General features: G+C 31.2%; 2 protein-coding genes across 2 annotated transcripts in view; both read right to left on the bottom strand.

Annotated features, from left to right (window-relative positions):
• Positions 1 to 14,787, bottom strand: part of LOC140434771 (uncharacterized) — a 37,497-nt gene that overhangs the window by 3,423 nt on the left and 19,287 nt on the right. The window contains exon 5 of the mRNA XM_072523272.1: positions 8,457 to 8,586. Coding sequence (XP_072379373.1) covers positions 8,457 to 8,586 — 130 coding nt within the window. The remainder of the gene's footprint in view (positions 1 to 8,456; positions 8,587 to 14,787) is intronic.
• Positions 1,981 to 5,094, bottom strand: LOC140433077 (uncharacterized). Its single transcript, XM_072521137.1, is given in 3 exon segments — positions 1,981 to 2,821; positions 2,824 to 3,269; positions 4,687 to 5,094. Coding segments are annotated over 3 exon segments (1,695 nt in total).

Below are 14,787 nucleotides of genomic sequence, written 5' to 3'. Positions count from 1 at the left end.
TTTAGAGCAGAGTGTTGGTAGATACGCCGGGCTACACAGGATGTGACCAATTAATAAAGAGTTGGAAGATAAGTAATTGGGGATACTTGGTTGGATCTTGGGTATTTTGATCTTTTGGTATCAAATAAGTTGTTCCCTTGGTTAGGAAAGATGGTATTTTCTGCTGATTAGAAATACTGTGATTAATTAATGCTGACAAGCACTCATGAATACTTTAAAACTTTTTAAGCCAGAAGTTCTAAATGACGTCTGGTCCAGGAGATTTCCAGTTATAAAGCTATTTGATAATATTTGAAACTTCTTCAGCAGTGCAGGATACGTAGGGAGCAGTAACGTAGTGTTGGCAGTTGTGCGCCGTATCTTCGATCCATCCAGCATTGGTCTTAAGAGCAGCTGGTGTGTAAAGTTGATTTCATTCCGAATAAACATGCATAACTCAATTGAAAGCGTAGCATAGGGACTACAGTTTATGACAAGAGATGTCATACATAAACTCACTTGAGGCTAAATATAAAATTTAAACTAAATGAGCAGAAAAACCCTATTCGAGGCTTCTGTACGTGCCCATAATAGGTCTAAATGATCCCAATTAAGATCCTACGAGTGAACTTACAATAAAATAATTTCTGCAGAACAGTAGCTATTTAAATGTATGATGTCACCTTGATAGAAGAGCTCTGGGTATGTCAAGTCCAACAAAAAGTCTATCTTGTTTTGGTGTACAGCTTATTATAATAGATCTGTCGAAGTTTCAATGTCTTGCATAATAGTTACTGCTAGATAAATAAAATATTATACAGTAGATAATACAATATAATAGGCTCATGTCATGAGGCATACTAAGTACCGGCTGCTACAGTTAATAGTCCAAGGAAGAATCGACAGTAGGAGGGACCGGGAAGAAGACGACACTCATGGATGCATAACCTGCGACAATGGTTCGGACTAACATCGACCGAACTGTTCAGAGGTGCCGTAAACAAAGTCAAAATAGCCTTGTTAATAGCCAACGTCTTCTTCTTCTTCTTCTTCGTTTGTTTTTGGGTTTCGATTATATAATCATTTACCCAGTACATGTAAGGTTATGCTCGTCTTGCTCTAGGCAATGCACAACCAGGGATAAATTTCTACTTCTGTTTACTTTACTGCTAATTGACAACTGGGTGATACTGAGAGATCAGCTTTTTCATTTGTTTATCTTCTTCATTTAAGGTTACTTTTTACTGCTAATTGACAACTGGGTGATACTGAAAGATGAGCTTCTCCATTTATTTATTTTCTTCATTTAAGGTTACTGTTTACTGCTAATTGACAACTGGGTGATACTGAAAGATCAGCTTTTCCATTATTTGTTTATCTTCTTCATTTAAGGTTACTGTTTACTGCTAATTGACAACTGGGTGATACTGAAAGATGAGCTTCTCCATTTATTTATTTTCTTCATTTAAGGTTACTGTTTACTGCTAATTGACAACTGGGTGATACTGAAAGATCAGCTTTTCCATTATTTGTTTATCTTCTTCATTTAAGGTTACTGTTTACTGCTAATTGACAACTGGGTGATACTGAAAGATTAGCTTTTTCATTTGTTTATCTTCTTCATTTAAGGTTAGATTAGACTTTTCTCGTTTGGGGGTAGCTTCCAAACATTGTCACATTAGGTATATGGGTAATGCTACCTTCGGTTAGGATTAAGGATTTTAAGGACGTACATTTTTGTATGTTAGGATATTTCCAGTATTTTCTAGATTTATTTTGTTATTTTGACAAGTATAAAACAAAAAAAAAAATTTTTTTTATAGATCGATTTGAAAAAATTTGATGAATTTAAGAATTTAATAATTATTTTTATAACTTTCTCAGAGGGTTTATATAGAATACTATGTAAAGATATTGGACTCTCTATTCCTGCTTTTATTAGTTCTAAATACAGATCCATATTTTTGTGTTTGTTTATGGGACATTCAAAGAAGATATGGATCACTGTTCCAATGGTTCCGCATTCACATATCGGTGTTTCCGTTTACCTATTTTGTAGAGATAGCAAGGAGTTTTGCAATGTCCACTACGTAAACGATTAATATTTGTTATGGTATTTCTGCCCATATACCCACATTTGGCATACCATGGTTTTATGGGGAAATCACACTGCAATCTGCAATAGTTTGGATCTTTATGTTTAATTTGGGAATGCCATTCATTGTAGAACTGTGTTAAAATGTCTTTTTTTGTAACGCAAAAGATATCTGTACTAACATTTTTTATATTATATGGTACTCTTAATTCTCTCCCAATATTCGCCAGCCTATCAGCTACCTCATTACCTTTAATCCCCTGATGTCCAGGTACCCATTCTATTCCTATCGAGAATCCCATATTATTAGCTTCTACCAATAGTTTTTTGGTCATTATGGTTACGTAATCCATTTGATCCCATTTGAGACTGGAAATTTTGGATAAAGCACTTTTTGAATCCGCAAAGATAACTGCTTTCATGATCCCCTTCTCAATGCACACAGAGATAGCTTTATATATAGCTATCATTTCAGTTGTACAGATTTGTGTGTAATTATGGAGCCTTGATGAAAATTTGTAATTAATCTGTGGTATATAAATTCCAAATCCAGATTGGTTTGTTTGTGGGTCGATAGATCCATCTGTATATACATAGGTATGATTACTATATATTCCACCATATTTTGCTAAAAACATTTCATTAGATTCAATTTCATATTTTTCATATTCTAGGCTATTAATTGTAATAGGATACAAAAGAATTTTTCTTTCTACTTCATATATGGGATTAATTTGGTATCGGATTATATTTTTGATTTTTTGAGTATGTCCGTATATGCTAATGAGTAGTCTGGTATAGCTTTATTCTTCCAAAATTGGTTATTTGCGTTTATAGCTTCATTTAACTTATTTAAACTTCTTATTACTATGTTATTTTTTTCAGACATTTGTTTCAATATATACTTATGAGCCAATATTTCCCTTCTAACTTTTAGTGTGGATACTGAACATTCCGCTTGTAATATTAAAATTGGTGTAGAACGTAGACAACCTGTTATAATCCTTAAGGCCACATTTTGTACTTGTTCCAACTTCATCATCAGACTTTTACTGCAAGGATTTAAAAGATTGGCTGCATAATCTAAATGAGATCTTACTATCCCTTTGTATAAGCTTAAAAGAATGTTTGGGTCAGATCCCCATTTTGTACCACAAATTGCTCTCATAGACATTAATTCCTTTGTTTGCTTTAGCTATCATATCATTTATTTGAATTGTCATATTCAAGTTACACTGTAGATGGAACCCCAGATACTTTATTTCATTTTTCCATGGGATTTCCATGTTTTGGTACATAAGGTGGGGGAAGTTATAAGCTTGAGCTCTTTTTCTAAATATTATTGCTTTTGATTTATGTGCTGAGATTTTAAAGTTGTGTGTTTCAAACCACTCCTGTAATTTTTGTAAGTAAGTATTTAAGCAATTAATTGATTTATATATATCTGACCCTTGTACCAGAATTACAAAATCATCTGCATATTGGAAGCACTCCATTTCAGGTTTGATTAAATCATGTAAAGACTTAGAGTACAAATTAAACAATATTGGACTGAGAGGAGACCCTTGTGGCAATCCAATTGATGCTTGGATTGGGCCTAGTATATTGTTTGATTTATCTTTAATATAAATATTTCTATTGAGCAAGAATTGCATAATTAGGTTTGTATAGGTTGTTGGAATACCATACTTTATTAGATATTTATATAGCAAAAACGTATTGACAGTATCATATGCCCTACTAATATCCAAAAAAATTGCGATTGTATTTAAATTTTTACTAAATCCTGTTCTAATATAATTTATTGTTAAAGCTAAATTATCGTTACACCCTTTATTTCTTCTAAATCCTAACTGTTTTGGATTCAATATACAATTTTTTTCAATTATTTGTTCAATTCTTAATTTAATTATATTTTGGAGTATTTTGCCCACACATGACTCTAGGGCAATATTTCTATAGTTGTCTGCACATAATGGATCTTTATAGGGTTTTAAGAAAGGAATAACAAGAGTGTTTTTCCATTCTTGTGGAAATCCAGCTTTTCTGTTCATTATTTGATTAAATATTATTGACAGTGATTCTAATGCTACCTGAGGAAGTCTGCCAATCATACTATATGTTATTAGATCTAAGCCAGTAGCCTTATCCTTTTTTTTAATAACACTTATTATTTCCTCTCTGGAAATGTCCTCCACATTGTCATTGGATTGGATAACAGTAAATTCTGGATCTGTTATATCAATTCCCAATTTATTTAATATATCCAAAGCTATGTGTTTGCTGGGAAGTTTGGCAGGAATTATTGCATTTTGATATGTGGAGAACTGTTTAACAGTTCGCCATATTTCTGCTAGAGGAGTGTCCCTGTTTAGTCCATTACAAAAGCATCTAAAACAATTTCTTTTTTTATTTTTAAATATTTTTTTACTATAGGCAAAGATTTTTTTGATTTCTATATAATTATCTGTACTTGCATCTTCTTTGTATTTTTTGATTTTTTCTTTCCTCATTTTAATTAAATTTGAGCATTCCGTGTCCCACCATGGAGGACTTTTCTTTTTTCCTGTGTGCTTTTTTGTTTCCAAAAAGGGTATTTCTTCATCACTCACCTTCTCCATAATTTGCGTAAAGGTGCTATATTCTTTACACCCACTTTTCATTAGTTCTTCTATTTTTGAACAGTATTTTTCCCAATTGGCATTTTTAATGTTTCTTTTGTAACTTTTTTGGATAGATGTATGTTGAATTTGTGTCTGGATTTTACACATCGTTGGGAAATGATCACTACCACCCGAGTCCTCTAACACATCCCATTGACATCTGTTCACTATTTCCGAAGAGATTAGTGTTAGATCTACTGCTGAAGCATTCTGACCTGGGAGTGTAATCCGTGTGGATCTTCCATCATTGCAACAAACTAGATCCAAATCCTCTAGAGAGTCAGCAATTATTCTTCCATTAGCATTAGTAGTTACCTGACTTCCCCAAAGTGCATTATGTGCATTCAGATCACCCATTATAATTTTATTGCCTCTGATTTTTTCTATTCGCCCAACCCATCCATTTAAATCTATTTTTGCCCCAGGATGAATATAAATATTAATTATTGTTATGTCCCAATCAATTATTTTAACTGCTAAAATTTGAATTTTACTATTATTATTGTTATAAGTATATACTACTTTATGATCCAAACTATTATCAACAGCAGTAGCAATACCACCATAACCATCTAATCTATCCAATCGATGTATTTTATACCCTCTTAAATAAAAATGATGATTTATTTTTAACCATCTTTCATTTAATAATATTACTTTAGGGTTAAAATCGTGTATAAAAATCTTTAAACTATTATAATTACTGTTTAAACTTTTTATGTTCCATTGTAGGATGTATGGATTCTTGGGATCCATCTAGATCTAATAATTTTCTATTTGTTGAAGTTTCATGTGTAATTAGCTTGTTCAAGTAGGTGATTAGGTCTTCCTTATGTCTCCAATTCAGTTTTTTTAGTATTTCATTCAATATTTTTTCCGTTTCCCTCTCTAGTTGTTCTGTACGTGAACATCCAGGGATAGGAATTTTAGAACTAACAGAGAAGGTTCCCTCTTCAAATCTGCCATTTGGAGATATTAAATTCTGATTGTGAAGCTCTCTGTCATAAGTTTTATTTGACTCGTTAATTTTTCTTTTATTTTTGTTCCCGCTATTTTCTGTTTTTTTGCTAAACCACTGTTCTGGGTTACTTCGAATATTTTCTATCCATCGCTCATTAATTGGAATTCTGTCAGGTATATTAACCTGATTTGATAGAGGTGGAAATTCGTCCTGGCTTACTCTAAATGTATTTTCTTTTGATAACTTTTTATTGGAGACATATGGATACCTTTCACTTGCCTCAAAATAAGAGAGATTATCTAATGACATAACAGCTTTAATATTCTGTTGTCTGACATATTCAGGACACTCTTTAAAAGTACTTACATGAAAATTACTACTACAATGGAGACATTTCATCATACATTCACCTTCATGTGCTTTATCAGCACAATTTTTACATTTTTTATCCCCTCTGCATTGATTTTTTGTATGGCCAAAACGAAAACAATGATAGCATTGAACCACCGGAATCATATATGGCTTTACCCTAAAGGGAATCCCATATATAGAAACCTCTTTTGGAATTTGTTTTCCTGAAAAGGTAAAAGCAACTGTCTCTGTATTTATGTATTTGCCTGAATCATATTTTGATTTTCTTTTAAAACGTCTTACCTCCAAAATTTTAATATTTACTGAGGATGTACCCGAAAAACTAATTAATTCAACATCAGAAATACTTGCATCAACATTATTTACTACACCCCTACAAGTTACTTTATTAGCAGGAATAAAGAGTTCATATCCATCATTTTTAATCTCTATATTTGAAACAAATTTATTAGCACATTCCCATTTCTTAAAAATAACGCTAATTCGGTTTTTACCCTTTTTATGAATTTTTTGTATATTCTCAATTTTCTTATCATGTATATATTTTGCTAGCTTTAAAAAACTATAATTTCCGACGTTATTGTTTTTTGATTCCATATAGACCTCAAATGGGCCAGTGTCGGTATACTGATAAGAATACTGTTTTTTGTCTTTTTTACTCTCATGTTGATTAGTGGTCTCCGAATTATCATTATTTCCTACAAATGTTTTGTCTAAATTTATATTACATTCTATATCTGAATCATCTCTCTTACTTATTACCATCTCAACACTAGGAGGACCAACCCCCCCTGTGCTATCCCCCATTATTAAACCTCTTTAAATCTTTTTTTTTTTCAATTGATTTTAAACAATAAAAATTATTTATATACAACTAAAAATTAAATTAAAGTTTATAAAGATAGGAACAGAACTATTATAATACAACCTCTCTCCACAAAAGCCAATCACGGAAACCGAAGATAGCCTCAACCCTCAACCTCAAATGAGTTTGACAGAACCTCTCTCCTACTTTCGATGGACAAAATCGACAAATTGTTAAGATTTTCTTCAAAAAACCGTGCTTCAAGTTTGACAGTTTTTTGACAATTTAATAGCCAACGTCCGAAACGGATAGGGCAAAGGAAGAAGAAGAATAGGCTGCAATATGACCGGTAAATAACAGAAAACTTTCAGAGCAGAATATGGCTGCATTCAGTTGCCATTGAAAGTTACCGTACCTGATATTTTATTACCTTCCACACTTGCAAATATTAGTCGTTTGATAAGATTTGTACGAAAATATTAGGTTATAATTTAAAAAATTGTTTTTAAGATGCATAATGCTAATTAAAATATTTTAATAAATATTCTTCTTCTTTTTCTTCTTCTTCAAGTGCAATATCCGTTAGCTTGCTTAATGTTGCTTCAAACCACTTACTCAAGTTTGTGAGCCAGATTAAGTGAAAATTTTTTCTTTTTCCTTGTCAGAATTTCAAGATAACACTTGATGTTCTTCTGAATACTTCTTCGTTGGTAACTCTTTTAGTTCATGGAATTTTGAGAATTCGTCGGTATATCCACGTATGGTTCTCTACATGGCTTCCGAAATAGTACACCCCTCGAATCCGTATAATCATCAGCATCATTTTCTGTTTTGCGTCCACAACTGAAGACATAGGCCGCTTGTAAATAATTTCATTTCATTTGTAATTCTTTTAAATGCGTCCGTAGCACCAGTTTTTTTATTGGCTATTTGATTTGAAACTATCACTGAGAGATATATTTAACATTGATCTTTCCATTGTTTTCTGTGCCACTTGTATCTTAATTACTTTTCTGGTAGGGGTCAATGTTTTTGCTCCATACGTTAGAACTGGAAGTACACATTGATCAAAAGCCTTTTTTTTTCAAGCATATGGGAATATCTGATCTAAATACTTCCCTCATTACTCCATAAGCTGTTAGTGTTAGTCCTATTCTCCTTTTTGACTCTATTGCTTGATTTGTGTCTTCCTGACTGTTTGAACATAGAAAATAGAATACAAAATTGGGCGTCATTTGAGTTGTAAGCTTAAAAATCTTTGGTACACAGTAAATTCTACTCTAAACATAGCTAACAAATCTTAAGAAAATAATTCAAGTAGTTAAAAAAAAAAAATAGAAAGAAGACACTAAAAAATTTGTGCCAAACGTTTCGACTAAAATGATGTTCTAAATGCGACTATTTACCCAGAAACACATCTAATTGCAAGCTACAAGAATCAGTAGGTTGCAAGGAGAGGTTAAAGAGATCTTCATTTGTAAATAAATTTTAAACATTTAAACTTCATTTACATACATACACATAATGATATCTTATTTTAATATTGGATTTATAATTTTATCTATGTAAGTAGGTACTTACTCGCAATAAATTTCAACAGATGGAGGAATTTCTGTAGAGCTGTTTTGCTTTTTAGATCCTGTTAAACAGTTTAAATAATTTCGTCTGATTTCCGGTTTTTCAAACATTTTTCTACAGACTGGAACATAAACTAAAAGAAAAAATTTATATATATATATATATATATATATATATATATATATATATATATATATATATATATATATATATATATATATATATATATATATATATATTAAAGTTTTATGAGTTTCTTAAACCGTACTATATTTAATATAAAATTAGTATTTCTTGGGTTTAGGTTCAATAAGTAATATTAAATTTGGAAATAGATAGAACTGACCAAAACATAAAATGGGACACTGACATTATTAAATTGACTAAAAGAAAATTAATATCTCATATCTCATGGTTTACTGTCATTAGTGTATAATTATTTTTATATGGGTGTATCATTAATGTTTTCGATAAAAGTAAAGTGGAGATATGTTATGACTATATGGATTTTAGATTAAGATATATTTTATTTAGGTTTTGTGTATCATTTTTTCATTGATTGCGTTAGTATTTCTTTTTATCTCTATTGATTGGTATATCTCACTCTTCTTTTTGTTTTGTCTTAAAGTCATAACATATCTCCACTTTACCCTTTTAGAAAACACCAACGATACGCCCATATAAAAATAATTATACACTAATGACAGTAAATCAGATATTAATGAGATATTAATTTCATTTCAGTCAGTTCATTAGGCGCGCCGCACATTGAGACGCAGGTGACGCAGGCAACACAGCGTAGGACAGCACAGGTTTCTGTTTTCCGTACAATTACATTACCCCGCGCGAATTGGAACGCAGGGCAGGGCAGCACAGAACTGTGTTTAAGAAAACCTGCCAGCGCAGTCGTCCGGACACAGATTCCTGTGCCACGTGCAGAGCAGTTTGTTAATTTCTAGTAAAATTTGGTGTGGTTATATTCGAAATGAATGAACAAATAATCGAATTGGTGAGAAGTCAAACAATTCCTTACGATACCAACGATCCCAATTATTTAAAAGCAAAATTAAAGGATGAATTATGGAATGAAATAGGAAAAAAAGCTAAATTTAAAAAGCGGTAAGTTAAACAAATACTTTTAATTATATTAATTATATCAGAACAGTAAGTAGGTAGATAGCTACGTTATTGTTAAGGGCATAGGCGCAAAATGTCGCCCGTCAAAATGTTAAATGTGTTTTAAATGCATTCATTGCATCCTGAGAAATGAATCCTGAGAAAACTAATAAAAGTTAAATATTTTATTTTCAAGATTACTATTACCAATAACGCTTCGTCTCGGATAAGGTCGCATCAAATTTTCTGTTAGCGGAAAGGTCTTATCGCCCACAAAAACGTATGGTAAATGCACTTCAGCTGTACCAAATAAAGTCGACTGTGAAAGACCCAAAGTTTTTCTCATCATTCTTTTCCCAAGTGGGCTGCTTGGGAAAAAGTGTCTAAAAAGCGGAGCTGCTTCTGTCATCATAAAAAAATGGAAATTTCAAAAACAGATGGATTTTTTGATTCCATATATGTCCAACAGATCACGTGAAGGTAATTTACAAGAAGAATGTGAAGATGAAGACCCACAACAGGAAGACTCCATAGTTGATCCAGATGGTGAAATTTTTGACGAGGTGACCAGCGACAATTGACATGATACCTCAGAAATCGAGAGTGTTAAAAATGACATTGTTAATGAGCCGTCTACGTCTGGTATTGTTATACAAATAAATAACGAAAAAGAAAATGCCAAACGTAAGGCAACTTAAGACCAATTAATCACAACCAAATCAGCTAAAAATAAGAAACTTAAAAATGATGATATACAGGAAGTGATAAAGCAGTCAATTACGCAACGTCAAAAAAGGGCCGAAGAAAGAGCAGTTGAACGGGCAGCACAGAAGCCTTTAGATGATGATCTAATCATTTTTATATGTCGATGTACAAAATAACCAAAAAAACGCCTCCTAAATTTCAACATCGTGCAAGAAATATTGTGTTTCAAGCTATATCGCAGCTGGAAGCTGCATATCTAGAAATTCAGGATCCCAGTCAAGAAAACTACACTCATAGTGAACAAAGAGTTTTTACAGGTGCATATGTTAATACCCATTATTCAGCAGCCCTCTTACTCGTCAACACCTCTTCCATCACCAAGTTCCAGTCACAGTAGCCAGCATACTGAGAATCAACATTGTAATAATCCTCTAGCTCCTATTCCCAACAACTCTTTTTTATGCTCAAATGATTACAACTCTAGAAGCACCAGTAATTATTCATCTACTACACTCACCCCCAGGTTGTTGCTGAGACATCTCCTCAAACCGCTAATACCGGAAATATTCGTAATTTTGTGGAAAATTATAGAGTATAGAATTATGATTGTTTAAAATGATATTTTTGTATTTTTTAATAAAACATAAAAATAATACCATAAAAAACGGCTAGTTTTTCTTTGGTTCCTATTGGTTTTTGGGCATTACAACCATCTGAATATATACTGTTTTCTATTATATTATGTACTTCATCAACTTGTTTTCTGCTTAACCGAAAATAATTTAAATAACGAGACTCAGAGAATTCAGATGATAGTGTAGATTCCCCATTCTTTTTCATACAGTTGCTTTTCCAAAATGATTTTTTTCTCTTTGACATGTTGAATAATAAAACTGATTTTTCAAATTCTGTGTCTGACTCTGATTCGGAACTGTCCAGAAATAACGCCATTATTTAAATTATGAAATTCTCTTTCTATGTTCATATAATATATTTAATATTCGCACCTCAAAATTTTCAAGAAGACTGCTTCCAAATATGCGCTCACACTGCGTGACACGTATATTTTCTGAACTGTGTAACCTGCTCTGCACTGCGTCACCTGTGTCACCTGCGTCCCAATGTGCTGCTTGCTTTATTGTCAGTGTCCCGTTTTACGTTTTGGTAAGTTCTTTATATATTTTAAAATAACTTATTGTTCCTAATCTTGTACATTTTAGAATCTTGACAAAGGCAAGGGTTTCCTGCTGAAACGTTGATTTCAATGGACAATAAAATCTAGTTCCAAATTTAATATTAATTTATTGAACCTAAACCCAAGAAATACTAATTTTATATTATATATATAAATATATATATATATATATATATATATATATATATATATATATATATATATATATATATATATATATATAATATATTGTGACGATTGGGGTTTATAGAAAATAATTTATAAGTTATATACTACATAATATTAGATATAATAAAGTATTTGGTTATTTTAAGAAGTTAAATACTAGAGAATTTAATAAAAATATATTTATGTGAGGGCATTTTAAGAAATTAGCATATAATAATTGTAAAAAGTTGTATTTTAGTAGTTATGATTTTGTAGATATTTTTAAGTGAGCCATGTGACTAGGCAACACACTATACCCTCCATTCCTAAGTGTCATTTTAAGAATTTTACGAATATAAGTGGGGTTATATTGTTTGAAATGTGTATTTTATTAAATTAGAGTGTTAGTTACTAATTTGAATGTTTAGTCTGATCTGAAAAGCCTAAATGTAAACAAAATTATTAATAGAAAAGAATGGAATTCTCTGGATCTCCGGAGATGGCCATGTTTGCGAAATGGTTTGTTCCAGAAAATTCAGACAAGTATTTAATAGAATTAAATAGAACAAGATTTCTTACGAGATGGTTCTAGAATATCCAAAAGATATAAATACCCGTGATTTGGATTCAAGATGGCAGTTTTTAGAGTTTTTAGTCAGAAGTCAAGCAGTTTATTATGAAAGTTAGTAGATTGTTCACAGTTTTAGTAATTCAGTCAAGCAGTTTAATAAGAAATATGAAAGTTAGTTGGAGATAGTCCAATTGTTTAATATAGTGAGTTAAATGAAGATTAAAAATTATGCATATATTTAATGCACATTTATAATTATACACAAATAATTATTGAAGATTATAAAAGTATATTAGAAGAATATTGGATGGACATTGGAAGGAATTAAAATTATATTATGATTGGAGATTAGTATAAATCAACTTATAATAATTGGATATTGGTATATTGAAAAGAAGAATAAATATAAATGCTGTTTGCTGGTTTGGTTGGTGGTGTATAAATGCTGGTGAAGAAAACTATATCTTAAATTGGTAGAAGCTGATAATTGGAAAAAGTAATTTCACAAAAAACAAGGATAACTGAAGTACGAAGACATTCAGTGGTGATTAGAATCTATATAGTGGAAAACAGTTCATTTAGGCATTCAGTGAAAGAAAGGTACAAAATTTTGTTAATATAATTTAGTTAATGTCATAACAATTTCAATTTTGAAGATAGTTTGTTTAAATTTTACATTGTCTATAGAATTTAATTAGTTTTATAAGAGTATCAATTTAAAGATAGTTTATTTTAAATTTACATTGGCTAGGTTAGATATATATGTGTGTTTCATAATAGTTATAATAAAGATAATTTAAAAAAGTACTTACAAGCTAATTCTTTGAGAACCGCGATAAAAACCCTATATATTATATTATTAAAAATACTCATTGCTCATCATTCAAACAAAAAAACACATCATAACAATATATATATATATATATATATATATATATATATATATATATATATATATATATATATATATATATATATATATATGTATATATATACATGTATATATATACATATATATATATATATATATATATATATATATATATATATATATATATTATGTAGAAACTATCCCCAAATGGACAGCTTTATTATACATAGTGTGCTCATTATTCAGCACATTGTCAGCTTAAGACAAATTATAATTTATTTATAAAGTCCATAAATATTATGATGGTAGCAAGACTTAGATCAATATTAAAGGCAGGGTAATGCACTTGTATTTTTTTTTAACCTGAGGCTCAAGAAACTCATCAGAAATATCCTTGTAAACCTAAGAGAAATACTATTTTGACAAGATTATTAAATATGACAATTAAACAGACTTAGTATTACTACGGGTGTAGGAATTATAGAAATCATTAAATCTGATTTTACATGAATTAAAAACAGCCGGCTTTAGCAACTGCTCAGGAAAAAATAACAAATATATGGAAATGGGGAGGGCACAACAAGAAAACTATGGTAATGGTATGGAAAACAACTGGTAGTCGATCAGTATGTCTAGATTTACTACAAATACGTGTGTATTTATATGTTTCTGTATATGTGTACATATAGAAAGATGTTCTCAACCCTAACACAAAGCGTCCTAATAGCTAATAGGTAACGTTCTCTGTATAAGTTCGACAGTTGTGAATAAATATATAATCAAGTAAACATTCGTGGATAACCTGAGATATGGCATATAGGATGTAGCTATGACATTACTGTCAATTTATTAATTAATCATGACACAAATACAATATTACACACACAAAAAAAAACACTTACAAACACGCATACATATTAAATAGCTCATTATATGGTCAGATTTGTTCTGCAACTTTTGAGCTTTCTAATCCCGAGGTGTAACACCATCATGCGCAGGGAATGCATGGTATTGGGGAGAAAGTGTTGCTTTAAATGATGACCCAGAAAGCTCTGGATGCCTGACAATATTTCGTTGCCATTCGATTAAACAAAGATGGACAATAAGATGATAAGAGCAAAAAAACATAGCTCATAAGACGTTTCACAAATATGTAACTCTTCTGAGTTTATAAAACCAAACAACAAAAACGATTGGAAAGGCAACTTTAGTCGTGGATTATGTCTCCGCCCCAAATATATTAACCAGAAGGTGCTTCAAAAGGAACACACCCTAACCCACGTATCAGAAAACTGGGGCTTAACAAAACAGGATAAATAGAGAGATAAAAAGGCTGCTGAGATATGGACCACGGTTAATCTACATTAAATCAATGCGGAAGTACAAGGTTGGGAATTCAACCGCGATGTGCACAAAATTTTCATAGATTTCCAGCAAACATATGACTCCATAAAAAGAAGCAAATTGTGGATAGCAATGTTAGAAATGGGAATACCAAGTAAATTAGTTAAACTAACGCAAATGTGCGTGACAGACTCATATGCGAAAGTAAAGATAGGAAGCAGAACATCGATGCCATTTGGTATAATTTCAGGACTTAGGCAAGGGGACCCCTTGTCACCTTTGCTGTTTAATTTTGCTTTAGAATATGTAATAAGTAAAATATCGTCTGAGCTGACAAGAGGATTTGCTGATCAAGGATCAAAACGGTTGCTGGCGTTTGCTGATA

Source organism: Diabrotica undecimpunctata, chromosome 2 (assembly GCF_040954645.1).
Source record: "Diabrotica undecimpunctata isolate CICGRU chromosome 2, icDiaUnde3, whole genome shotgun sequence".
NCBI classification, from domain to species: domain Eukaryota; kingdom Metazoa; phylum Arthropoda; class Insecta; order Coleoptera; family Chrysomelidae; genus Diabrotica; species Diabrotica undecimpunctata.
Note: the sequence above shows the minus strand (reverse complement) of the source record. Positions and strands in the feature narration are given on the sequence as shown.